General features: G+C 51.0%; 1 protein-coding gene across 6 annotated transcripts in view; it reads right to left on the reverse strand.

Annotated features, from left to right (window-relative positions):
• Positions 1-23,077, reverse strand: part of HNF1B (HNF1 homeobox B) — a 63,001-nt gene extending 39,924 nt beyond the window's left edge. For 3 of the 6 annotated variants that reach the window (XM_004012441.5, XM_060395223.1, XM_012185295.4), the window contains exons 1-4: positions 22,557-23,077; positions 17,734-17,933; positions 12,786-12,972; positions 10,531-10,766 (exon numbers count right to left, since the gene is read on the reverse strand). In XM_004012441.5, coding sequence (XP_004012490.2) covers positions 10,531-10,766; positions 12,786-12,972; positions 17,734-17,933; positions 22,557-22,900 — 967 coding nt within the window. In that variant the 5' untranslated portion in view covers positions 22,901-23,077. Of the gene's footprint in view, positions 1-10,530; positions 10,767-12,785; positions 13,051-17,733; positions 17,934-22,556 lie in introns of all 6 variants that reach the window. The other 3 variants (XM_004012440.5, XM_012185296.3, XM_012185294.3) reach the window with 1 other exon arrangement.
• Between the last annotated feature and the right edge of the window lie 4,493 nt (positions 23,078-27,570).

Below are 27,570 nucleotides of genomic sequence, written 5' to 3' on the forward strand. Positions count from 1 at the left end.
TAACAAATGAAGAAACCAAGGCTCAGAGAGGCTAAGTCACGCATTCGAGGCCAAATGGCCAGACAGTGACTGAATCACAATGCAAGCCCACGCTTGTTTGGGGTGCTACACCTTGCTACCCAGACACACCCCTCTGAGCACGGTCCTGACAAGGGACTGCCTGTGACCAGCTCGCCTGGGGGATGTGGGCTTCCCTTAGAAAAGTCATTAAACACCACAGAGCGTCTACGCGCACAGTGTGTCTCCAGTTTGGCAGGGACACGAAGTATACCCGTCCTGAGAAATCTCTCGACTACCCGAGAGCATTGCGGAGACTGAGCCTTGCTGGTCAAGCTCCTCCATGGCTGAACTCACACAGGTATGGTTTGGACAGGGCTGCTGAAGCCACACCGGAGGGTGCTAGGGAGGCGTCTTAAAGCAGATGGCTCAGGTAGAGGAACGTTGCTTCTAGAAATGCAGCCCTCGGGAGTATCTGAGGTTTCCGGCGTTCCCTGCGGGAACCGCGTCCACCCAACCCCTTCTTACTGCTCTTTGGCCTGAAGTTTGGGGAGCTTCCTTCCTAAGAACAAAGGTCATGAAGCTTCTCAGATTTGGCCTCCACCAGGAAAGCACCACACCCCTTCTAAATGGCAGGTTTCCAGGGCTAATTACCAACAAGCAAGGGTACTCACATCTTTCATTAAAGGAAAGGAATACCTTATTAGGTGGAGGAAATTCAGGGTCATCTTATGTACCTGACCTTTTGCCACATGGTCATGACCCCCCTGTACCCCATGGCCATCCATGGTTCTTCCCAGCTTTCTCTCACTGTTTAGCATCAGTCCACTGAAACCTATGGCAATGGATGTGTTCTCAGTCACTCGGTCATGTAAATCCAACTCTTTGTGACGCCATGGACTGTAACCCACCAGGCTCCTCTGTCCATGGGATTTTCCAGGCAAGAATACTGGAGTGGGTTGTCTGTCATTTCCTCCTCCAGGGAATCTTCCTGACCCAGGGATCGAACCCTGTCTCCTGCACGGCAGGTAGATGCTTTACTGCTGAGTCATTGGAGAAGCCCACGGTGCTGGAAACGCCCTATGGCTATCACAGAGCAGTCCTTCCTGGAAGTAGGAAAGCCTTCCTCAGACCCAATTACTCCAAGAAGTCAGCCTGAGTCTGCCGCAAACACCAAGATGATTATCTAGTAGAACTACGAAAATTGTCTCAAAGTCAAGATCAAAAGATAAGAGGAACAGAAGGAAAGAGGAATAACCCAAACCACTAAGCTCTGCAAGGACTGCTAATAGGTACCATTTATGAGAGCCTGCTACATCCTGGGCGCTTTACATATATTATCTCATTTAATCCTTTGGCATCTGCATGAGTTCAGTTCACTTCAGTCCAGCCGCTCAGTCGTGTCCGACTCTTTGAGACCCCATGAATCGCAGCACGCCAGGCCTCCCTGTCCATCACCAACTCCCAGAGTTCACTCAAACTCACGTCCACCGAGTCGGTGATGTCATCCAGCCATCTCCTCCTCTGTCGTCCCCTTCTCCTCCTGCCCTCAATCCCTCCCAGCATCAGACTCTTTTCCAATGAGTCAACTCTTTGCATGAGGTGGCCAAAGTACTGGAGTTTCAGCTTTAGCATCATTCCTTCCAAAGAACACCCAGACTGATCTCCTTCAGAATGGACCGGTTGGATCTCCTTGCAGTCCAAGGGACTCCCAAGAGTCTTCAACACCACACTTCAAGAGCATCAATTCTTCGGTGCTCAGCTTTCTTCACAGTCCAATTCTCACATCCATACATGACCACTGGAAAAACCATAGCCTTGACTAGACGGACCTTTGTTGGCAAAGTAATGTCTCTGCTTTTGAATATGCTGTCTAGGTTGGTCATAGCTTTCCTTCCAAAGAGTAAGCGTCTTTTGACTTCATGGCTGCAGTCACCATCTGCGTGAGTGGATGCCCCCATTTTACACATCGAGAAACTGAGACTTAGAGATCCCAGATACTTGTCCAGGGTCACACAGCTGATGAGTGGCCAAGTTGAGGCTGGAATCCGGGTTGGCCTCCATAGCTCATGATTCTGTTGCTATGCCCACTAAATTTATAGTAGCATCTCCCTAGAGTATCTTTTTTGTTGTTGTTCAGTCACTCAGTCCTGTTTGACTCTGAGAGCCCATGAACGGTGGTAGCACACCAGGCTTCCCTGTCCTTCACTATCTCCTAGAATCTGCTCAAACTCATGCCCATTGAGTCAATGATGCTATTCAAAACCATCTCATCCTCTGTTGTCCCCTTCTCCTCCTGCCTTCAATCTTTCCCAGCATCAGGGTCTTTTCCAAGAGTCCGTTTTTAGCATCAGGTGGCCAAAGTATTGGAGTTTCAGCTTCAACATCAGTCCTTCCAATGAATATTCAGGATTGATTTCCTTTAGGATGGACTGGTTGGATCTCCTTGCAGTCCAAGGGACTGTCAAGAGTCTTCTCTAGCACCACAGTCAGAAGGCATCAATTCTTCTGCACTCAGCCTTCTTTACTGCCCAACTCTCATATCTGTACATAACTACTGGAAAAAACCGTAGCCTGGAGTATCTTTAGCATGTATTAAGTGTCAGTGTTGTTGATAGTCAGGCATTTATGGCACAGCCAGCCACTGGGGTTCTTAGAAGTCCTCCAGCTGATTCTAAGGTGCGGTGAGATTTAGGAACCATTGTCCTAGAGCATAGGTCAGCAAACAGTGGTCTGCAGGCCAAAGCGGCCTGTTTTTGTGTGAACTATGAGCTCCGAATGGTTTTTATATCCTTAAGTGGTTTTTAAAAAGAAAAAAAGGAGTATTCTGTGATACACAAAAATCACAGGAAATTAACATGTTAATCCCCACCACAGCCATGTGCATTTGTTCACACCTGGTCCCTGGTTGCTTTTGCTCTCCAAAGGCGGAGCTGAGCTGCTGTGACTGAGACAGTATGGCCTGGAAAGCCTAAAACAGTCACCATCTGGCTCTTTACAGAAAGTTTGCCAGGTTCAACACTAGAGTTGCTTTTTGAGGGGCTGAGCTGGGTCTTCGCTGCTACAGGTGGGCCTTCTCTGGCTGCAGCGAGTGGGGCTCCTCTCTAGCTGTGCTAAGTGGGCTTCCGGTTGCGGTGGCTTCTCTTGTTGTGGTACACGGGCTCTAGGTACGCGGGCTTCAGTAGTTGCAGTATGTGGGCTCAATAGTTGGGGTGCATGGGCTTAGTTGCTCCGAGGCATGTGGGATCTCCCCTGACCAGGGATCGAAACTGTGTGCCCTGTGTTGACAGGCAGACTCTTAACCACTGGACCACCAGGGAAGTCCTGTAGCAGAGTTCTTATGAACAGCTAGGATGATAACCAGGATTGAATGTGTTTGACTTTATTTTGCGGCTAGATTTTAAATATACGTACATACATTATGGTATATACATATCTATGCTTTTTTCCCCTCCCCGTTCCTGTTTGATATTGCGGTTTCCTATCAAGCTGCTGCTGCTGCTGCTAAGTCGCTTCAGTCGTGTCCGACTGTGCGACCCCGTGGACTGCAGTCCACCAGGCTCCTCCGTCCATGGGATTTTCCAGGCAAGCAGTTAGCTTCAAACCTTGCACAGCTCCCTGCCTCTCTCTTTCTGCACCCTTGGTGGTTAAATTCTCTCCCAGTTCTTGTCAGTTTCCATCAAACCTTTAACAAACAGATTCCAAGGACACTTCTCCCATAACCTGCAGGCAGGGGCAATGTGCTTGCAGGCAGCTTCCTTCCACCTTAGGACCCCACGGGAGGCAGCAAGGAGTCCTTGAATTCCTAAGGGTTCTTCAGGGGGATTAGGCAGGCAGGTAGGGCTGCTTCAGAGATAGGACTCCAGTGTCTGCTCGGCCCCTTTGTGACGAGGCTGGAGCCCCACTGGCCTGGGCAGCCGCGCTTCTTTGTATGCAGACCAGGGCTGGCCCGCTATCAGGGGGAGGCTGCCAGCAGAATGCTCTGAAGGCTGGGCCTCTTAATCTCATTAATATCCTGATTGTCTTCCCCAATCTAGTGGCAGCCGATGGGGTGGTACCCGCAAGATAAAATGACCTTTGAATTCAACAGATAAAATGGCAGTCAGATAAAGTCCCTACAAGGAGAACACTGGAGCCCTGCCACCCCGGAACTCCGCATCTCTATAAACATGTTTTCTAAAATAGCAGACGACTCAAGGCAGGGTTTACTTCTCTTCTGAATGAAAAGAAGCTTCTACGGAGGGACAATGGGGCTTCTTTACCATGGGGAGGTTTGCTGCTGCGGAGATGAATATTTTTACAACTGCCCTCATAAACCCCCTCCGCTTGTCTGCTGCCCAGGGAGTGGGCGGGACTCCAGAGGTGAGCCGAGGTGCTTGCACTGTCTCCAAAGCCCCATTAAGTTGTTAAGGCATTTAGTGCCCCAGACAGTGCCGACTGCAAGGGCAGTTCAAATCCCCACCCAGATGGGGATGGGGTGGTAGAAGAGGGGGCTTTGATTTCTCCCCTGGGCAAGGCACAGAATCCACCTTGGTCAGGGGCAACAGTTGCAGGGGTGGGGGTGGGATAAGGCGGGGAAGCCGCAAAATAGCCAGACTGGGAGACCCCACCCTTAAAGACCCTTTGTCATTCAAAGAGGAATAGTAAGAATGTGGGAGAAGAAGGAACTGTGGGAGGATCCCGTGTGTTTTGATTTCCATGCTTGAAAGTGCTTAGCATCTGCGTAATGCAAAGAGAAAGTCAGGGGAATCCGTTCAAAATCGGTCTGTGCCGCTTATGAACTCTATGTACATGCAAGCTCAGTCACTCAGTCGTGTTCCACTCTCTGCGATCCCATGGACTTTAGTCCGTCAGGCTCCTCTGTCCACGGGATTCTCCAGGCAAGAATACTGGAGTGGGTTACCATTTCATCTTTCAGGAGATTTTTTCCCCATCCAGGGATTGAACCTGCGTCTCCTACGTCTCCTGAACTGCAGGCAGATTCTTTATCACTGAGCCACTGGGGAAGTTAGACAAAATAACTTGCATTCTAAACACCTCACCTTCTTTGATTATAAAATAGGGTAAGGATATAGACAGTGTCTATCCTATGAAGTTGTGAGGATTAAATAAGATGATGTAAATCTTATTTAAGTACCCAGGGGCTGGTATCCAGGAAGGGCTCAATCAGCATTAGCTGGTTATTCAAAGTTAGTCACAACCCTGCCACTGGGCACTTTTGAGATTTCCTTGGATTCTGTAGATTCCACTGTCAGGGAAAGTCAGAGTGACCACATGGATGTCCTGACCCAGGATCTGGTTAGTCTAAGACCCAGGGTTAGATTTCTGCAGGCAAGTTAGAAGGAGATGTAACAGGGGGTGAGGGGGAGGCAGGAGGCAGGATTCTCTGGTTCTCCAGCTCTGATCTGACCATGGTAGGGTGGGGAGCGGGACAAGGACAGCCCCCGGGCTAGGAGAGGGAGGAATAGCATTTGCAGGGAGGGAGGAGCAAGCAGCCACAGAAATACACGTCTCTATAATAGTAGTGGCCCACCGGCTTAGTTGCCCCACGGCATGTGGTGTCTTCCCAGATCAGGGATCGAACCCGTGTCTCCTACGTTAGCAGGTGGCTTCTTGACCACTGAGCCACCAGGGAACTATTGAGCCTGTGCTCTGAAGGCTGGGAGTCGCAACTGCTCAAGCCTGTGCCTCCAGAGATGCCCTTGCACCACAACTAGAGAGTAGCTCCTGCTTGCCTTAATCAGAGAAAACCCACACAGCAACAAAGACCCAGCACAGCCAAAAATAAAGACGCAAAATGATAATGAAACAACAACACAAAAGAAAGACACATCTCCTCTTGGGTAAAGAGGCTTTGGGGCTCAGGGAATCTATCCTGCGAGGCTTCTTCTCGCCTCTGGGACTCCCTTTATTTCCAGGAGAATGAGCCTCTACCTCCTTGAAAGGTGATACAGGAGGTCAGGTGTTGGGTGAGTGAAGGCTGATGGAGACCTCTGCCCCTCCCTTGCTCTTGCAAGGAGGCCAGGAGACCTTGCTGGAGGCAGCTGGGTAAGTTCGCCACAGTCAGCAGCAGAGGGGACAGTATGCAAGGCCACCAGAGATGATGTAGCCGATCCCAGGGCTTGAGCCAAGGCTGGCCCAGCTTCCATCCCACGCCAACCTCCTCCTCCTCCTCGGGCGGATCAATACAGGCACCAGTCTCCAACCAGTCCGCTTCCTCGCCACAGCCCTGCTCTCTGACCTTTGGGGGGCCTTTCCCTTGATTCTGCTCCAGAATGGAGGTCGGGGCCATCACTCCGGGCCTGCTCAATGGCCTCAGAATGGGCTGTCACAGGGCCTATAACCGGGGACAGCTCCTGCTGGCGAGGGCTGGGATGGGGGGCTGCAGATAAAGGCCTTCCCGGCTGAAGATGAATGGCTGCTGGCAGCCGGCTACAGTAACTCCAGGCCCCCAAGCAGAGCAAACAAAGGGTGCCCCTGTGACGCTCCCTGGAAAGATGAAGGCCCATCAGCGGCAGCCAGGCTTGCTCAAAGCCCCAACTTAATTGTCAATTAAGCATGCATGAGGGAGACAAAGCCATGACAACGCTGGGCTGCATGCTGGCGTGTGATTGTAAAGCCGGGAGGGGTGACGCTGAAAACAGCTGATTCTGCTGACCATGTGCTTGCAGGGCACCTTGTAACCAATCGGCCGCTGACAGAAGCAAAGGGCTCCTCCTGCCACCCCTATTGTGCCGGACATTCCAGGGCCAGGGTCACACTGTGGTCACCGTGGGCAAGTGGGGCCACAGCGCTGTCAGCGTGGCCCCGAGGGCGGGGGCTCAGGTACAGAAGAGATGCTCTCCTCCCCAGGGAGAAGGGTCAAGGGAAGATGCATCTCGAGGCGCCTCCTGTCCTCCTGGCTCGGGAATTGGGGTTTGGAGGGGAAAGAGGGGGGAAGGTGGGGGCTTGGGGATGGGGACTTTGTCTCCCCAGCTCAGCCCTAGAAGTTGGGAGTCTGGAGTCTGGATATTCGCTTCTCCTTGGCCACTGTAGAGCTCTTTTCTGCATCCAGGTATGTTTGGGGCTTGGTTAGAGACCATACCTTGGTTTCAGGGACCATGACGGGAAGTAAGTATATCCTGAGAAGCGCAGACCAAACCTTCCCTGAGCGCTGGGCTTCAGCCTGACATCTGGGTGGCCCCAGGCACACTTCCCAGGAGACGGTCACAGCCCATGTGCTGCCCACCCTGGGAGCTGATGACGGGGACACCTCCTGGGGTGTAGCATCCTGCACCCCAGCCTCAATGTGCAAAACGGAAAAGGAAATAGATTCCTGCTGCCTGTCACAAAAGAGGCTTGCTCCTTGGCAGAAAAGCTACGACCAACCTAGATAGCATATTAAAAACCAGAGACATTATTTTGCTGACAAAGGTCCTATACTCAAAGCTATGGTTTTTCCAGTAGTCATGTAAGGGTGTGAGAGCTGGACTACAAAGAAAGCTGAACATCAATTCTAAAGAAGAATTGCTGCTTTTGAACTGTGGTGTTCGAGAAGACTCTTGAGAGTCCTTGGACTGCAAAGAGATCCAATCAGTCCAACCTAAAGGAAATCAGTCCTGAATATTCATTGGAAGGACTGATGCTGAAGCTGAAACTCCAATACCTTGGCCACCTGATGCGAAGAATTGACTCATTGGAAAAGACCCTGATGCTGGGAAAGATTGAAGGCAGGAGGAGAAGGGGATGACAGAGGATGAGATGGTTGGAAGGCATCACTGACTTGATGGACATGAGTTTGAGCAAGCTCTGTGAGTTGGTGATGGACAGGGAAGCCTGGTGTGCTACAGTCCATGGGGTCACAGAGTTGGACACGACTGAGTGACTGAACTGAACTGAACTGACTCTTGCCATGACCGCTTGTTTAGCTTTCTGTGATAACGATAAAGTGAAAGTGAAAGTGAAGTCACTCAGTCGTGTCCGACTCTTTGCGACCCCATAGACTGGAGCCCACCAGGCTCCTCTGTCCATGAGATTTTTCCGGGCAATAGTGCTGGAGTGGATTGCCATTTCCTTCTCCAGGGGATCTTCCCAACCCAGGGCTTGAACCCGGGTCTCCCGCATTGTAGACAGACGCTTTTACCGTCTGAGCCACCAGGGCAGTCCGGTAATGATAACGGTGACAGTCATTATGGTTTGGGCTTTCCTGGTGGTTCAGTGATAAAGAATCCTCCTGCCAGTGCAGGAGATGTGGGTTCGATCCCTGGGTTGGGAAGATGCCCTGGAGAAGGAAATGGCAACCCACTCCAGTATTCTTGCCTGGGAAATCCCATGAACAGAGGAGCCTGGCGGGCTACAGTCCATGGGGGTCGCAAAAGAGTCAGACACAACAGCAACTAAACAATACCAAACAACGGTTATGGTTTACTGGGAAAGACGGTGCTCACAGTCTCTCATGGAATTCTCACGTGGACCCCAGGTGGTAGGTACCCTATCTCCATTTCACAGACAGGAAACCCAGACTCAGAGAAGTTCTATGAACTGGCCGTGCTGCAGGTTATGAGGGTTAGAACCAGAATTCAAAACTAAGTCCAGAGAATCAGTCCCTAGTGGGTGTGGACCATCTTGATGAACTGAGTTAAAATTCAGGGAGAGAGAAAGGTAGGCACTAAAAATATACGGTGGCCCATAATTATCGTTCCATAGATAGCAGCTCCTCCCTACAAAGGGGCACAAAACTCTCAAAGATAAACTTGATCCCCAGCAGTTCTCCACGCCAGCCTCCCAACTAGCCTGGAAGCCCCCAGGGGCAGGGATGCACACATGTCTTACTCACCACTAGCTTGGTGCCCGCACTCAGCGTGTGTCTGTGCTGCAGGAAGGTACAGGGTGGGATTCTATAGCCCTGGGTTCTTGACCTTGTTCCACTACCATCACTTTGGGGAACTCTGCAAAGTTACTACCTTTTTCTGGGCCTCAATTTCCTTCTTCCAAGTACCTCCCAGTTCTAACATTCCCTGATACATAACACGGTCTCAACTTCCAAGGACTCCGGAGAATCCACTTCCAGTGGGACGTGCCTTCTGAGACCGATCGATCGGCGGTGTCTTCGGGTGTTTCCCGGACCCCTGCCCAGGCCCTGGTACCTGCTCTGGCCCCTCCAGCCCCGCCTCTCTGGGTCTCCTGTCACTATACAGAACGCCTAAGCCGACGACCCTGTGGTGACCTCACCACAACCCCAGCTTGTCAGCGAGCCGCTGGGCCTTTGTTTGGCTTGCAGGCTCCCTGACTTTGGTGTGGAGATCACAGGTCCCAGGACAATGGCCATTGTCTTCTCAATAACGCCCCTGGCCCCAGCCACGCCCCCCGCAGCTCTCAGCTCCAGCTCTGTGGATTACCACCGCAGAGGGGCTGCGTTACTTTGCCGTCGGGCCAGTGTTCATCTGCAGGCTTCGCTGCCTCTCAGGAGTGACCCCAACTTTCTTCCTATGTGGCTGAACCCTTCACTTCAGTGGCAACAGCACCCAGAAAAGCGCCCATCCCTGGCCCAGGCTTCACGCTGGACAGAGACCCCCGAGGAGGTCATGGCTGCAGTGTGGGGGGTGGGGGTGCAGTGTGGAATGGATGCTTGTAGATGGTCCAGGTGGGGACTCTGAGCCAGTGCCCCTGGCATTCAGGTCAGCTCCCCAGTCTCAGGCCTCTCCCAGCAGAAGGGCAACCAGCCGGCGAGGGCACAGAGAAGTTTAGAACCATCCCCGGAGTTGGAAGTGGCACTCGGCTCCTTCTGCAAACCCCTCCCCGAGCAGGCAGTACACTGTACCACGCTCTGTCTACACCAACCTCAGCAAACTCATCACACTAAGAAGAAGCCAGCTTTCCCGGAAGGACCCACGCGGCCCTCAGCACATGGGGTGCTCTCCCACCAGGAAGGAAGGTGTGGGATTCCGTCCCGACAAGCCCACGCCCCAGGACAGGGGCATCCTCACCCAGGCTGGGGGAGGCCTGGCACACACAGCACACAGTAGGTACTCAGCCGATTTTGACCAACTCATCATTGCCAAGGTTTCATGTGACCAACCCTACCCTAACTCTGGCAGCGCACAGACATCCCCAAGCAGAGGGGTCCTTGCCCAGAGGCCCCTGGACTCCTCCCGCCGCAGCTGGAGAGCCCTGGGGATGCACTTGCCAGCGGTGTGGACCCAGGAAACTGACAAGACAGGCTGCTCCGTCTCATCCGGTGGTGGCCCTGATCTGCTGAGTCAGCAGCCACACACACACACACACACACACACACACACACACACACACACACACACACACACACACGGAAAGAGCCTGGAAAAGAATGGGGAGCAGGGCTCCCTGGAGGCCGAGCAAAGATGCAGAGGAAACCTGACCACGGCTGCATGCAGCTCTCATGAGAACATTTCAGCAGCAGAAGGAAGCCAGCCCTAGGACCGTCCCAAAGCATGTCCTCTTCTGAGACATCATGAGACCCCTGGGGGAGAAGCCGGAAGGTCGGGTTGCCGAGCGGTGGGGCTGGGCCCTGCTTACCTGGCAGCTTGTTTGGAGGGGAGGTGCTGGGTTGGTGGTGGGGGGATCCGTGGGAGAGCAGGGTGTTCAGGCCGTGCGTCTGGCTGGAGCTGTAGGCGTCCATGGCCAGCTTCTGCCGGAACGCCTCCTCCTTCCTGCGGTTTGCGAACCAGTTGTAGACGCGGACCTCAGTGACCAGGTTGGAGCCCAGGCCGTGGGCTTTGGAGGGGGAGACGCCTCGCTGCAAACATTCTGCCCTGAGAACAGGAGAGAGGGGAGACGGTAAGGGAGGGTGGTCGGGGTGGGGGGAGGCCCCCTGGCAATTGGCCCCAGGTGCATGACAGCGGGGGCGCTTCCCTGGTGGCTCAGTGGTTAAAGAATCCGCCTGTCAGGTAGGAGACTCAGGTTCGATCTCTGGGTCAGGAAGATCCCCGGAAGAAGGGAATGACAAGTCACTCTAGTATTCTTGCCCGGGAAATCCCACGGACAGAGGAGCCTAGGGAGGTACACACAGTCCGTGGGGTCACAAAGAGCTGGACACGAGTGAGTGACTGAGCTCACATGCATACTCTCATGGAGGGGGGTGGGTGCTGGCACGCAGTGTGAAGCGGCCAAGGATAGAGTATGGGAGGCCTGAGGAATGGCCAGCCTGGGTAGTTATCTGATGAGATGGCTGGATGGCTGGAGCAGGGTAGAACCCAGGTTCTGAGCAGGCTCACGGCCCCAGAAGTCTGGGGCTTAGCCTTTGGTGTGGCTTCTGAACAAGAGAGGAAGGTGAGGGGCAGACATCTCAGGAGGAAGGTTCAGGTGAGCCTCCTGACACCATATGTGACTATTTTTCCTGTTCTACAAAAGATCATTTCCTTTGCTGGCCTAGTCTGAGCCCCTCCATAGCCCTCTGAAATGACTTCTGGTCTTCCAGAGTTTGGGTGCCATGAAAGCCAGATTCCACACAATAGGAATCCCTTCCAAATGGCAGGCTGGGTGAGGTATGAATGAGGACACAGCAGAGATAGCTGGTCTCCAGTCATCATCACTGAGGAAACCCCAGGGCCAGGCGTGAGGGAGATTCTTAGACACCACTGGATACTGGGGGTCTTCCCTCTCGTCAGGGGGGGCCAGAGCACAGCTGAGGACTCTGTGACACATCTGGGAAGATGGTTTCACCTCCCCAGGCGCCTGCCAGACTTCCCCAGCTGGTCCAGCCCAGAGACAGACGGAACCCGTAGGTCTTAGCCAAAGCAAAGAGCAGAGTTTTTAAAAAGTGAAGGTTGGAATCAGAGAAGATGGGGCAGGAATGAAGCTAAAGGATATCTAGAGGAGTTTCTAATAGTTTTCTTTAAAATGTGACAGCCTGGGTGGGAGGGGAGTTTGGGGGAGAATGGATACACGTATGTATGTGTGGCTGAGTCCCTTCACTGTTTTCCTGAAACCATCACAATGTTGTTTGTTAATCGGCTATACCCCAACACAAAATAAAAGCTTAAAAAAAATGCCATGTCATTAAAAACAAATGAACTCTACAAAACCAACTCTAATCAGTGTGGGCAGAGTGGAGGAAATTCTGACCAATTCTTGCTCTCTTGCTAAGTTTCCCTTTGAACCAACATTTGGTCTAGCCCAAAGACAGTCTGTGGCTAAGGAATAGCTTTCCCTTGGTCTGTAGGGGGATCAAATGCATGACTCTCCTTCATTGGCATATTTTGGACCGTCATTCTCCATCATTCCCTGGGATAACAGCTCATAGGGCTATGCCACAGAAAGACATCCCCTGGTTAACAACCAGTTCAGTAAAGTGAAGTGCGTTTCTTGACTACAGGACTTCTCAGAGCCTTTAATATAGGAATGCACACTGTGACTTGCTAAGAGAAAGTATATAGATGATGATTCTCAGACTGATTAATGACTTGAAATGAGGGTTCTGCGGGACACACTTTAGGAAAGCCCGATTTAGCCACATTTAGCTGCTAAGTGGGCTTCCCTGGTGGCTCAGACGGTAACGAATCTGCCTGCAATGTGGGAGACCTGGGTTCAGTCCCTGGGTGGGGAAGATCCCCTGGAGGAGGGCATGGCAACCCACTCCAATATTCTTGCCTGGAGAATCCCCCTGGACAGAGGAGCCTGGCAGGCTACAGTCCATGGGGTGGCAAAGAGTCGGACACGACTGAGCGACTCAGCACAGCACCACTAGTGTCTCAACATTCCAGGACCGAGGGGATGGAGCTCAGGTCCCTGTGCTCGCCCGCCTGCTCTGGGGGAGCTTCCGGTGGCGTTACCTGTTGCACTCCTCCACTAAGGCCTCCCTCTCTTCCTTGCTGGGGTTCTTTTGCCGGTCGTAGGCCTGGTACAAGATTTGCTGGGACGCGGGCCCCCACTTGAACCGGTTGCGACGCATCTTCTTGTTGGTGGGCTCAGAGCAGGCGTCATTGGACTGCCCAGGCCCCTGGCTCTGTTGACTGAACTCTGGAAAGAGAAACAGCAGCTGATCCTGACTGCTTTTGTCTGTCAAATTTCCAGAACTCTGGACTGTTTGGTTGAATTCTGAAAAGAGAAAGGAGTAGATTTGATAGGGTCTGTAGCCTTCACTCAGCAGATCAGACAGACAGACAGACAGATCAATGGACAAAAATACCTTTATGTCTCTCCCCTGAGCTTTGGGGTCTGCTGTTAACTATAGGTGGGAATACAGAGGTGGGGGCAGGCTCACCCCAGGCCCCTCACTGCCCATTTCTGTTGGCTCCACCAAAACCAACCCCTTTCCTTTCTTTGGAGGAGCTCAAACGTGGCTGACCATTGTTCTCAGGAAAATTTATTATTATTATTATTTCATTGGCTCACTGGCTCTCAGACATGAAGCAACACTCTGAATCCTGAAGTCTTGTGTTTTGATGTCAAGGAGATGAGTTCCACCAAGTCTCAGGTCTAGAGGGAAAAATGTTAAAAGGTACAGTTTGCACTTAGACAAAATGTTCAGAGGCTGAAAAGAGCTCTCTCCACTCATAGATCCTAGGGATCCACATTATGTTATGCTCTTCGAAAAACCCCAAACCGCAAACCTTTTGACTATTGCTTTGAAATAAATATAACTGAAACTTTGTATTGGAAAAATAAGCAGCAGCTCTTTAGAGCTCATCATCTCAAAGGCAAAGGGTTGTGTGTGTGTGTGTGTGTGTGTGTGTGTGTGTGTGTGTGTGTGTGTGTGTGTGTGTACAGGGTTCCATTTATGAGGGGAACAGCCCAATAGGGAAAGGTCTTACACACCTGCCCACACATTTGAAAGATGGGAAGTGGAAGAGATGGCAAACACAGGACTTTCTTAAGAATGGTGTTTTAAGAATTGGAGACAAGTAAATATAGATGGTGTGGAGCCCCCTGACAGTCCAGTTCCCGGGACCCAGGCATATCATGACCCTCAATATATTTTGATAGGATGAATGAAAAATGACAGATCACTCCGTGGTGGTCCCCTAGCCTCTGTGGCTGCAATGAGATTTGATATTCACTCATGGAAGAGGCAGCCTCCTTGTTTTCTTCCTTACATCTGCATGAAGCAGAGCCCATCATGGTATCAACTCCGTTTTACAGATGAACAAGCAGAGAGGCCAAGCACCCTGCTGAGCAAGGACCCCCTAACAGATTCATTTCCTAACTCCTGGTCCCCGTGTTCTGGACCTTGATGTTTTTCTTTCTCGGTTCCTGGAGTCATCCCTGCATGTCTCAGAAAACTCTCAAGGTCCAAAGTCAGGCCACAGCTTGAATCCTGTGCATAACACCCTACCGTGCGGCCTTCCACCTACCTACCTCTAGCAATAGGGAACTTGCCGAGATCTGAAGATCCGTTTCCATTTTGGCCCATCAAGTAGTGGTGGGTCCCTAAAAAGCCTAGACCCTCGATACAAGTAGTGCTGGCTTTTGTTTAACTAGTTGTTGATCAGCTGAGTTAACGAGCTGTGTCCTTGGCAGACAGACAGTATGCCACTGGAACCTTTGATTGGAGCCCCATCCACTTTGGAAGATTCTCAGGCCACTTTGGGCTCTGTTTTCACTGGTTCCCAATAATTCCTTTAGATACCTGAGAGTATCTCTGCCATATCTACTAGCAGGAAGTCACCGACTCCATGGGATAATGAGGGTCCCAGGCAAGTTATGCAGTTCCTGGTCCCTTAGTTTCTCTGCCTGTGGAATGGGCCTGGTGAGGACTTAAGGGCCCTAAAGAGTATTTTAGAACATACGCCCCTGGTCAGGATGATGGTGATGACAATGACGATCACCCAAATTCCCAGGAAAGTTCTACTTTTCAAAGCGCTTTTACAATTCCCGTATTATTTGGTCTTCACGGCAGCCATCTAAGTGCAGGGAGTTTGGGACAATCAGAGGGAGAGAAGGAAGCCCCCTGCTCAGTGGATGTCTGTCTCAGTGTCTCCTCTCCTCCCTGTGGTCCTGTGGAGTTGTCATGAATACCAGCCCAAGCCACTACGGATAATCGCAAGGACCCAGGATCAATACAAGCTTCCTCATTTGATGTGAAGAGATAACCTGTCATCACAGTGAACATGTAATGAACCATTTCTACAGTGAGGTCATTATACAAAGTCCTCCAAATGTATCCCTTCAACTAACTCTCACACCTCTCTTAGGAAGAATTGTTATCTCCATTTTACAGATGAAGAAATTTGAGGTTCAGACCGATTAGAGGCAGGGGCAGGAGCCAGGATGTGAACCTAGCCTGTAGACACTGAACTCACAACCCTTGATGGTGATGCCCCATATACATCACCTCTCACTAAAAACAAACCCAAAGCACACACCCAGAAAACCTTCCAACTGGCCTTGGATGGAGGTAACAGAACCTACTCCTGAAGTTCTGCCTGTGGTGGGTGTGAGACATACTCGCAGCTCCCCACAGAGTAGGGGCTGCCTCTGGCTGTTGGCTGCCCTTTTTGAAGAACCAGACTCCCACACATTCTCCGCCCACCACCAACTCTCCCCTACTTCTTTCCAGATTAATGGCAGGAGGGCAGGGGGTGGTGCATAGAAAATGTTTGTTGCCCATAAAAATCAAATTGGAGAAGATGGCATCAGTAATCTCTTTATAGGCTCAAGAGCCAGTCTGGACAAGGAGATTCTATCTGTGAAGATAGGCTCATGAATATTACCATTTATTACTTTTAGCTTCTTATTAATATTTGTTATCATGTCTTTTTTATTCTCCCAATTCTCTCTTACTACTTGCCACTTGTCACTTGTCCACTTGTCTCCTTCTTTTATTCATCTCTCTTCCTATTTTTTATCCAGGGCTGGTATATCTTGTATTTAACCTTCAAGAATTGGTTCAAATGACACCTCCTCCAGGAAGCCCTCCATGATGTCTCTAGGCAATTTAGCAATTCCTCTGGCTGTCCCTTGTGTACACTTTTATAACAGCTCTTAGAAAGCTATCATTATTTATTCAAACATCTCATCTTCCTTACTAGGTTGTAAGTCCCTGGAGAAAAGAACCTGTGTATCTCACAGCCCAGCAAGTACTTGGCACCTCATAGATGCCCATATAATATTTACAGAATGAAAGGATGCTTCTTAAGCTTTCTGTTTCATGGAACTTTAAAACAATAATAACAATAATTGAAAAATCCTTTGCAGAGATGGTCATACATTTTTGCAAAATGTCATTCTCAAGCATCTTGAGAACCTTTCTGGGACTTCTATCTTTTAGACGTTTTTGGTTGATCTTTCCTGCCTCCATCTTTCTGAGGGAAATCTCAGAGAACACAGAGAGGCAACTCAAATGGGAGGTGATGCCCGAGGCTTGGATTGGAGTCAAAGCGCATCCCAAGGGTTCCCTGGCCTTTGGAGACTACAGCTCCTGAAAATTTTTCTTGGGCTTTACAGGAATTACAGAGAGTTGCTTCATGTCAGACACACAAATTCTTAAAGACACAGTCACCATGGATGGTGGATCACCCCAGAGTGTAAAAGGGGCCTCTTCCTCTCAGTAGCAAAGAGCTCTCACTGTGCTTCTTACAATCTACTTATCTAACCACCAGGGAAGCTCCAACTTATCCAATGCTACAAGCAAAAGGGCAAATCACTGCAATATAAGGTGAACCCCTAGCCCTTTCCTTGCATTTTGAAGGCCTTTCCAGCCCATGGACATTGAGACAATAAATACTGAAACCATCAATTCAGGGCGGTGTGTGACAGAAAACAAGAGTGATTTTTAGAAGTAGTCCTCTAGTAAGATGGGAAACACTCAGCCCAGAAAGTGGTGGAAACTCATATCTTAACAAAGACAGAGAAGCCCACAGCCCAGGGGAGAGTATGTGGGAAGAGCAAAAACTTACATAAAATTTTCCTAGAAAAAGGGCTGGATTGAAATAATCCAAATATAATGTAAAAGTACAATTTTCCTAAAATAAAAACACTAGGTCACTGATACTTTTATCATTCAAATGCAGTTCAAACTTCCTTAGCCTTCCAAACAAAAGTCTCTCAGGGTTATTGTGTGGAAGATATCTTGGGACAGAAAGGAAATTTTGGAAAGACAATGGGAAGGATAAGAATTCATCACTCAGAGTAGCAGATGCAGATGGTTTTACTGAGTCCTGCCTTAGCCAGAAGCAGATTCCTCCTCTGACAGCCTCACCAACTGGGGTCTCAAAGCTCTACCAATTTTGGTAAATGTGAGTAAGCTTCTTAAGTTGCTTCAGAACTCAGTTGTACACCCCGCCCCCCATCCTCCCAAACACCAGGGTCAAGTTCCTAACATATCTATCTGTACGAATGCCTTCTATTTTTTATACTCTTCAAGAGAGAAGGAAAATAACAATAGTAGTGATCGATATTATTGATTGCTACTAAATGTCTTCCTTGGGAAGTCTGATCCAGCGAGAAGATACTTGGCTTACTTTGGGTTCAATATTCTGCTGTTACCTACTTGGTTTCAGAGAGAAAGATGTTGGAAGCAGGGACCAAAATATTCAAGGTGTGCTACGCACACGGATGGGCTTGTCAGATCAACTGGCTGGGGACTAGGGCATCTTGGGAGAAGAAAACGACATAAGCCAACCCATTGCAGGGCAGTCAAATCCACCTGACAGCTTCCTTATATTTGCCAAGTACCACGCAGACCTTGTTGATGAGAAGGAAACTGAGGCATCCCACAGGGGTCAGAGTTAGGGCAAAGGTCAGTCTTGGCTGAGGCAGAGGCAGGTTGAAAGCACTTACGTCGGAGGATCTCCCGCTGCTTTCGGACGTACCAGGTGTACAGGGCGGCGCGCTTCTGGGTCTTCATGGGGGTGCCTTTGTTGAGATGCTGGGAGAGGTGTGATTGGTTCAGGCCGGTGACATCCACCACTTCCCTTTGAGGGATATTATGCTGTTGCATGTAGCCCTTGATCATTTTGGCAGCCCTCCACGGGTCCTCGCTAGGCAGATTAAGCAGAGGGTTAGGATGCTGGTGGAAGAGGACGGGAACAATATCCTCTTTCTAGAGGTTTTACTTAAACTCTGTGCAAAACTCTGACCTTCCCCTATTTCTTCTCCTGCCCAAGTGACATCCTGGGGAGAGAGGCGAGGCTGAAATAGAGCCTGGACAAAAGAGGGGGTAAAAGCTCCCATATAGTGTACTCCATTTCTTTCAACTGAGATCGGGAGGATAAAGAGGAAGATGATTTCCTTGCTTCGGTAATAGGAAAGCAAGCCCAGCACTCTCCCTCTCTGGAAGCAGAAAGAAAAGTTCCTGGGTGTTTCTTTTTGTTTTACGTTTTTGTTTGTTTCTTTTGCTTTCCTTCACTTTCCTGGAATGTGAGAGATTTGAAAGGAAGAGGCACACCAGAGAGCAGGGGTGTCATTCGCTTGTAACTAGGTTGGTTGATCCCCACAATAGGAGGCAGCATCTCCAGATTCACCTGGACTTCTCCCACATCACCTCCCTTTGGGATGGGCGTCTCCGCTTCTTGCGTATTAAATGGCAGTAAAACCTAAGTGACCACGTCTGGAGAAGCAAGGAGGACATCTTAGCCAAATGTGAAACAGTTTTCAGAGTTTCAGAAAACTTTTAAGAAATGATGTTCCTCCCCTGGGGGGCTGAGGAATCACTGCACTGACGCGAGGCAAATAAAATTAAATCAAAAAATTCTTCACAGCCTCGCCTCCCAAATAAGACCACACAGAAAGACGGATAATTTCAATTTCTGAATACGATGTGAGTGATTCCAAATGCCACTTTCTTTCTGTGTATTCTTACTTTATTTCTTACTTATTCTTACTGTGTATCTTTCTTTCATGTATTCTTACGTGTCTCCTCGGATAGGGTAATAGTGTCTGGAAGTTAATCTTTCTCATAAATTTCCAAGGTTGGGGTAAGAACTTAAACTTTTCATTTAAGTTCATTTCATTCATAAACACAGGTAATAAAAAAACTTCTTTAGAACAATGTATTAGTGCCTCTGAATTTATTCCAAATGTTTTCAACTTTGCCAATATCTTTTCTTGCTTATTGAATAGGTGGCTTAAAAGTGAGCGATCTAATTGAAAACAAAAATTAAGAGAAGAGTGCACAATATAGAACAAAGATATTCCTGAAGCAACATATCCATATGTATTATTTGTTTAAGGCAGCTACATCATTAACTTAAAACACCCCAGCATCCCATTATGGTATGTTGATGTATATAATAGCCTGATAAAACATGAAAAAAATGAAGGGAATAATTAGGTTCAGAGGTAACAATAAGCAAAATTTCAGAGGGCAAAACAGAGGGCGAAAAAACATACAGTTGAAGATGAAATAAGTGATTTATTTCTAGATGATGTCTATGTCAACTAAAATCACATTTGTGTCATGAATTTTTTTAACCTAGTAATTAAACAGATTTTTGTAAGCATTTGAAAAATTGGGATTATTTTAGCAAGTCTTTGATATTAAATTTATGAGAACACAAGTTTTGATAGAGATGTTTTTGATAAATGCAAACTCAAAATTACATATAGCTTAATATCTCAAGTATTTATAAAGGTACTTCCAAGTAATACAATATTTAAGTAAAAACAGGAACAAAAAATGAGGAACTGTGTCCATTTCAAATATGGATAATTCACCTTGAGTAAGAGGAAAGTAATGTAACATTTTGAACATGCCTGTGTAAACATCAGCACTCATTTTAAAAGTTTATTTCTGCTAAATACTTGCACAGTATTTTCAGGGTGAAAAAAACACCTTCAACAGATACCAACAACAGCTTCGAAAGTTAGAAAAAGTATTTGGGTTTTTAAAGGTAATGCTGCTTCGACAGATTCTTTAACATTTTTGATTTTGTTTAAAGTTTTTACTAGCATTTATTTTTTGTGTTTAAGAAACCTAACCGAAATAGTGTAATGTTCTGAGAGTAAATAATTCCGTGGAAAAAGTGAATTAGCTTAACGACTGGAAAGGTTTAAAACAAAAAACAAAAGGCCAGGGAAACTATATAAACGATAGCAAATCTTTCAGCCCGCATTAAAGACCAGAGCTGGGGATAAGATGGCGTAGTTACACCTTTATAGCTCTGACCACAGAATTCTCATGGATTCACCGGCAAGAGCCCCAAGAGTCGGTTGCGTTTTGAAATTTAAAAATACAGCCAGTGATCTGGGGTTCCCAACCCCGGTAAACACACGGATCGGGAGAAGGGCGCCCGGCATTGTCCTCAGGGCGCAGGTGTCAAGCGCCCGACCTCGGCGCCCGCCTGGTCGGCCCAGCACGCTCCTTTCCAAACAATGCCACGAACCGAGAGGCCCTGGACCCCGGCTCCGATCGCCGCGATTTCTTCTTTAAGAAGCCTCCACCGGGGCTTCTTGGGGAGCAACCAACTTTCCAACTTTTCACCGCGCGCGCCAGCCTAGAGCCGGGGCCGGAACCGGCAGCGCGCAGCCCCGACCCGCTTTCCTCGTCTCTCTCTTCTTGGAGATGGAAAGAGCGGCCAGCCGCTCCCCAAAGTGACTTGTCCTGTTCTTTTCTTTCCGCCTTAGCGGAGCAGGGTGGACCAAAAGCGGAGTGCGCGCCTCTGGCGTGTAGCAGCCAACTGCGCAGTGACCTGGGGACCGCTGGCGATTTCTTGAAAAATTACTTTAATCAAGTCTGGCCACTCCTGAAGGTGGGGGAGGGAAGTTAGCAGCCGCTGGGGAAAGGAGGAGAAACCTTAGGGCCTGTCCTGTGTGTTCCCCACCCCCGCCCCCGGTGGGGGTCTTGGGCCCCCTAGCCTGGCTCTCCGCCCCCTGGAGCCCGGAGCTCTGCGCAGCGAAGAGCGCTGAGGTCCGGAGCCCAGGGCCGGCCTGGCTCTGTGCCCGCCCGGCCTGCGGCGTCGGCGACCTCCGGGGCAGCCCGGGTCAGGCGCGGGGCGCGGGGCGGCGCGGGGGCTCTCCTGGGAGGGCCGGGCAGCCCGGTGCGTGTGTGCTGAGAGCCGCGAACAGCCCCGCGAGGCCGCTTTCTGCTTTCCTTCCCTCTCGAAGCCGCGTTTACAACTTCACCAATGAATAACCCGCCTCTCCGTTCAACCTAATCACGACTTTTTGTGTATCTTTCTGTTGATGATTTATAGAAATAAATTAATAACACCCTAACTCCACGTGCTTCAGTTTATATTACATCTCTGCCACGTCTAACCCGGCGCGGGGCTGGGTGTCGAGGGACGCCCCAGGTTCTTCTTCCAAAACCCCGCTGGAAGGCGGGTGCCTGCGGCCAGGCGGATGGGCCTAGGCCCCGCGGGCCCCGGTGCCGGGCGGCCGGACATCGGCGGTTCCTCCCGGCCCGGGGTCAATCTCCGGCCCGCCCCGGCACCCCAGCCGCTCTCTTCTGACCCCTCTCACCTTCCTGCACCCCTAGCCCGGGCCGGGGAGAAACCGCCGCTAAGGGGGCAACCGCTAGGCAAGAAAGAACCTCAAACCCTACGAACTAACTGTAGCAACAGACTTTCGGGAAGTTAGAAAAAAAAAAAAAAATCTAGAAATTCCCCTGATTGTTTTGCTAGAGAGTAAGCCGCCGGGTCCCCAGGTAGCAAATTCAAATGCAAGGTCATATCGCATCCCAAACGGCCAGTGCGGGCGGGTGACCCGGGCTGCCCCGGTCCCGGGCGCGACTCCGGCCCTGGCCTTGCCTGGGGACTGCGGCGCTGGAGGGTCCGAGGCCAAGCGAGGGTCTCGGTCCCAGAGTAGCCTGGCTGGGAGCGACAGTAACAAGCTGTCAAAGCCCTAGGCCGCTCAGAAAGGCTTAGCAAACCACCCGGGGCCGGGAGACAGACCTCTGGGCAACCGGCCTGCCTGGATTCCCCGGGGATGCCGGGGTGTCAGCGGCGAGATCCGGGAACGCCCTCCTTTCTCCCACCAAATCCACGGCGAACTGGAGGCTTGAACGCACTGATCCCTCGCTTGCTAGAGACGCGGTTTCATTGCCCCTTGCGAGTCCACTCCAACCCGACAACGTGCAAGCATTTCCTTTCTCAGATCCAAACGGGCTTTGGGGATCCCGGATAACCTCGGGGGCTTGCGCGGGCGCTGCAGACGAGAGCGCCCATCGGAGAAGGCGACCCCCAGATCCCAGCCCCGGAGCCGCCGGTCCCTCTGCAGAGAGCCGCAGGACGCGGCTCCCCAGGCCGGTTCCGCAGATGCGGCTCCCCGGGAGAACTGCTTGTGGCCTGGGGTTCCTGAGGGCCCGGAGCCTCGGCACTGGGGAATCGCCGAGGTTTCACTGCGCCCATTCGCACCTTCGGCCGCGTGGGCAAGGGCTCTGCAAACTCGGTTCTCCCAGGCCGAACCCAAACACAGCCGGCAGGGCCCCGCCAGTCCCGGGCGCTGGGCTGGGCAGGAATTCACGAAGTTTCGGGGCTCGGGCCGTCCGATTGAGGGGCTGGGAGGGGTCCAGGTGTTGGAAGAGAAGCGGAGCGCCCCCCCCCGGGGACTTCTCTGGTGGGAACCAGGCTTGGCAACAGCAGTCGGGAGCCGTGCGGCTCAGCCGCGGGGCCCGGGGCTCCGGGTGTTCAGGCGCACCCCGCCGCACCTCGGCCCGCGCCTACCTGAGCATCCGGTCCACCTCCGCCCGCTGCTCCGCCGCCTCCTCGGTGTTGAGCGCTTGCAGCTCCTTGAGGATGGGAGGGGTGTCATAGTCGTCCCCGTCTTCGGAGCCCTCGTCTCCGGACAGGCGGCCCTTGGCGTGGCCGTTCGTCAGAGTATGGAAGACCGGCTTGGTGTCCGGCTCGGCCCCGCTCCCAGGGGACAGGGGCAGCGTCTCCAGCTTCACCCCGAAACTCGGGGACGGCAGCAACTCTTCCAAGGCCTGGATCAACACCTCCTTGGTGACCCCGGAGCTCAGCAGGGCGCTCAGGAGTTCTTGCTGGAGCGACGTGAGCTTGGACACCATTTTCCAAGGACAGAGAAAGAAGGGGGTGAGGGGGCGGGCGGGTGGGTGCGAGAGAGGGTGGAGGGGAGTTTCACAAGCTAGCCCCAAGTCCAGGAACCCCCCCCACCCTTCAGCCTCCAGACACCTGTTACTCCCCGGGGTCCCGGAGTCTCCTCCGAGAGGAGTCAGAAAACTTCTAACTTGCCATGATCGCCACCATTAGGCCATATAAGATATGCAAATTAGCGGGGAGGGCCCGGCTTTCGGCAAGATGCAAATAGTGGGGAGGGGGGGCGCGGGGGAGGGGAACCGAGAGAGTGAGAGTGAGACAGGAAGACCCGAGAGCCCGAGGCCCGAGCCGGGAGCCGGGACGCTGGGGTCCAGGGTGTTCACGCCGGGGGGCTGAAGAGATTCGTGCGCCGCTTCCGTGTATCAGCCAAACTTCAGCTGACCTTTGGACTCGTTAAACAAGTAGCTTGCAGCCTGGTGTGCAAGGCGCCGGGACTTTTCCACCCGCGGCGGGTCCGGCTTTAAGTCCGGAGAGAAGGAGAAACTGTGCTCGGGGGCTCAGGTGAGGGCTGGAGGAAGCTGGGGTGCTCTTGGGAGAAGGAGACGGAGGAGCGGGACCCTCACACGCGTCCCGACCAACCTGCAAGTGGTGGGCCCGGTGAGCCGGGCGAGCGGAGGAAGAAACTGACCGCAGGGGAGTGGACGCGGGGACCCGGGGAAAGAGGGGCGTGTTGGGCGGGGGTGAGTGTGGAATGCCGGGCGGGTGGCGGGCCCTGAGTTCTACCTGGGTTACCGCTCTGCCGACCCCAGGCCTCCGGGCGCCGGGGCTGGCGGCTTGGATCTGCAGAACTGTCGGCCGCAGAGCGTAGGCCAGCGGGAAGGAGGCCGGGAGGACCCTTGGGAAGAGGAGGCGCCGACTAACTGGGTGCCGCGGCGCCGCACCGGCACCCAGCCTGGCCAAGCCGCGGGCAGCTGGACGCCCGGGCCCCTGGGCTTTAAAACCCAGAATCTCAAAGCGCGCTTTCGGGGCAAAACTGGGATTGCGGGGCCTCCGTTCTGGCGGTGAAAACTGGCTGGACAGTTGAAGCCGCACGTCTTCTGGGCGCACTGATTTCTGGTTTATTCGCAGCTCCAGGACACAGCAGTTCCCAGGGCCAGAGATTGATCTCTGTGGACGCGAGGTCAAGGCGGCGGTGGCTGGCGACTCCCACGCCTAGTTGGGAAGGGACCGACCAAGCCAGCGAGGGACAGAAGTGATTGCTCACGCCGGCCCGGTCCAGGAAGGAAGCCGGGAACCTCTCAGCGCTATCGGAGTTTCACCGGCATCTCCCCGAGGTGCTCCGACTCCAGGCTGCCCAGGACCTGCAGAAGATCCAGGGCAGCAGGGGCTTTTTAGGACCCATGGCTCACAGTCCCATAGTTCCTGGGGCAGAGGACACCTCCTTCCCCTCTCTAAGCCTCAGGTTCATCACCTAAGAAATACTGAAATCTAAAGCCCAGAGGATGCGGCATTGTGTACATTGAATAAGCCCACCTGTGAAACCCTGTATTCCAGGATCAGTGTTCACACTTTTCTGAGAAGGCAGGCAGTCGGTTCCTAATAGTGAAATCTAGCAGCCCCTAGGGAGGTTCAGGATTCTCAGAACCAAGCAAATTCAGCGCTGGGCTTGGAGGGCCTGGGAGCTTAGGGACAAACATTCAGAATGAACAGGGCATTTGCAAAAGAGCTTCTAAGCAAAGTCTCCCTACTTTCCCACCTTTTAAAGACAGTTAGGAGGAGGAGGAGAATTTCAGCAGGAATAGGAGTGGGATTGGGGAGGGTCATCAGATCTGTCTGCTTGGTTCAGGTACCAGGGCTGAAACTCAGATGTGGTTGATCCAAGTCAGGCTGTTAAGAAGCTTGTTGTTGTTGTTTAGTCCCTAAATTGTCTCCCACTCTTTTGCAACCCCATGGACAGTAGCCCTACCAGGCTCCCCTGTCCATGGGATTTCCCAGGCAAGAATACTGGAGTGGGTAGCCATTTCCTTCTCCAGGGGACTTTTCCCCACTCAGGGATGGAACCCATGTCTGCTGCATTGCCAGGTGGATTCTTTACCACTGAGCCACCAGGGAAGCCCTGCTAAGGACCTAGGTTGACTTTTTAAATTACAGGGCTTGCTCTGCACTCCTGGACCACCCACGAGAAAGGGGTGGTTGTGTGCACGGAGCTCTGGGTGACCTTTACAGCATCTCAATGTCTTTCCCAGAGAAAGGGGTAAGAAGTTCATAGAAACGAGGGCTCTTCATTTCACCTTATTGTCTTGGAGTTTGTTGTGACATATGGCACCTCCTTGCCCCTCACTGTTCAGCCCAATGGGAGAACATTTTTTGCCTCCCCAGCTCCCCTCAGCAGGGATAATGAAGTGTTCAGAGTAAATGTCCCTGGAGAACAATCACTTTTTCTCTGTCCCTCACTTGCTATCATGATAGAAGCAGTCAAGTGTAATGAAGATCAGTTTCTGTGTTTAGCTGGGAAAACCCATTAAAAAACCAGCCATCACTTCCCTTTTAACAACAAAGCTTTGATTTGTAGTTCCGACTGCTGTGTGCCCAGTCTGACTCTCAAGCTTCCTTATCTCTCAAAATTCAGGTGTCAGCAAACCCATTCTTCCCCCCTACCCCAGCCCATGGAAACACACAGAAAGTTGCCCAGAGCACAGGGAAATTTCCTATGCGTGTCCAGGTAATCTGGCTATTCAAAGTCAGCAGCCTCCTGTAACCCTCTTGCTCAGGTATCTGTATATATTACCTGATGCAGTACGGGTGCTCACCAAGTAACTGCAGCTATTCTGTGGGCAGACCCATTATCTGTCTCTTCATATGGAAATTTGGAAAGAAAAAGTGTAAGGATCCCCGCAGAGGGTCCTTCGGGATGTGGGTCACAAATGCTCACCAAATGAATTATCTCAAAAAACACTTTGGTTAGGCTTCCTCTGAACAGAGGAAGCCAGAACATAACTGAAATACTCTTGCTTATGCTTCACACAGGATGAAGTAGTGACGGACTGACGCAGTAGCCCCGTTTTAGAGAGCTGGGGAAAGGAGATGCAGGACATTTTGAAGAGGTGGCTTGGAGCTCCTGTAATCAGTTAATAGAAGGGTTGAGATTGGGGCTCAGGATTTTTGAGTAGGGCTTTAGGATGAAAGAGAAAGGGCTCCAGTTTTACTGCGTTGGGAGATGCGAAGTTGAAAGGGGGGGATTCTGCTGTGAATCCACAGCAGAGAATAGAGAGCAGATGTTGGCATCAAACAGACCTAAATGTGGGTTCTGCAATCTGCTTAACCAGCTGTGCAACTTGGATAAGCTTGCATTACATAAGCTTCTGAGCCTCAGTTTCCTTAGGGGGAAAAGGATCCTAATACTCTACTGTTTTGTGTGTGTGTGTGTGTGTGTGTGTGTGTGTGTGTGTGTGTGTGTGTGTGACAGTAAAAAAATAATGAGTTAGTAACTGCAGGTGCAAGTGTCTGACCTGTTTAGAAAGAGACAGCCCATCATGAAAACACGCAAAGGAGTAAGGCAGCTGACCTTCTGGGACCCTTTTATTCCCAGCATTTTTTTTTTTTTTTTTGAGTTACCGAATTTAAGGAGACCAGATTAGGTTCTTCTACTCAATGAATCCACTCGTTCACATCCCAAGATTTTTCTATGGGAAATGTAGTCTCTGATCCAAGATAATTTAAAATCCAGTTGGCTCATTAGTCTATGAAAGTTTTCTGGGCACCATCTTGGAAATTTCACAGAATGGCACTTGTGGTCCCCATGGACTCAGTCTCTCCCTAACGTCACAGCCTGGGTGACCCTGCTTTCCTGAGCTTGTGCACACAGACTCCCTATTTCCACGGTTCCCCTGATTTGCTTACAGCTGGGAGAACCCAGTCCTCTCTGTTCTTTGATCCTCCCCTCTCCACATTGATTCAGGAGAGTCTCTAGAAAGTCTCAAAATGAAAGCATGTCTAGAGTTAAGCATGAATACCGCCCTATCCTAGTCTGAAACTGGCTGCAAGCCTTATTGTTAAGAGAGCAGCGTTGCGCCTAGAGAGCATTCTAGACTGTGTCGTTAGAGCCGGAGTTTCCATCTCTGGATACAAAACTCTTTTCTGGATAACTCTTCACCTCCCCGAAAGGCTTGCTGCGTCCCTTCTCTGATTCTGCTTTTGAAAGATGCCCACTTGGTCTGAACGGCCCTTTAAGTTCCCTATCTTTTCTGTGATTTGAAATTCCAGAATGACCCTGTTATCCATTTCCAGACTTTTGGGCAGATGATGCAGGAGCTCAGCTGGAACTCTGAGTAGTACTAGACATGGGACACCATGGAAAGTAAACTCCAAGAAGATGGAGACCGTCTCATGACTTACTCTTCAATATCCAGAGAGATGTCTGATCCATAAAAGATGCTCAATAAAACCTTGTTGAATAAATGAGCAAGTAATCATTCCTCCACAATACCATTAAGAGTGATTTTTGAGTCCTTATTTATACTTGATTTTCCTAGTTGTCAGCAAGGAAGTTGTAGTTTAAATACCCTCCCCAGACCCAAATGGGTATATAATGCGCAACTCCATTTATGTAAAGTTAAAAGGCAGGAAAATCTAACCCATGGTGATAGAGGCTAAATTTGAGGCTACTTGGGACTTCCCTGGT

This window comes from Ovis aries, chromosome 11 (assembly GCF_016772045.2).
Source record: "Ovis aries strain OAR_USU_Benz2616 breed Rambouillet chromosome 11, ARS-UI_Ramb_v3.0, whole genome shotgun sequence".
In the NCBI taxonomy this organism is placed as follows: Eukaryota; Metazoa; Chordata; class Mammalia; order Artiodactyla; family Bovidae; genus Ovis; species Ovis aries.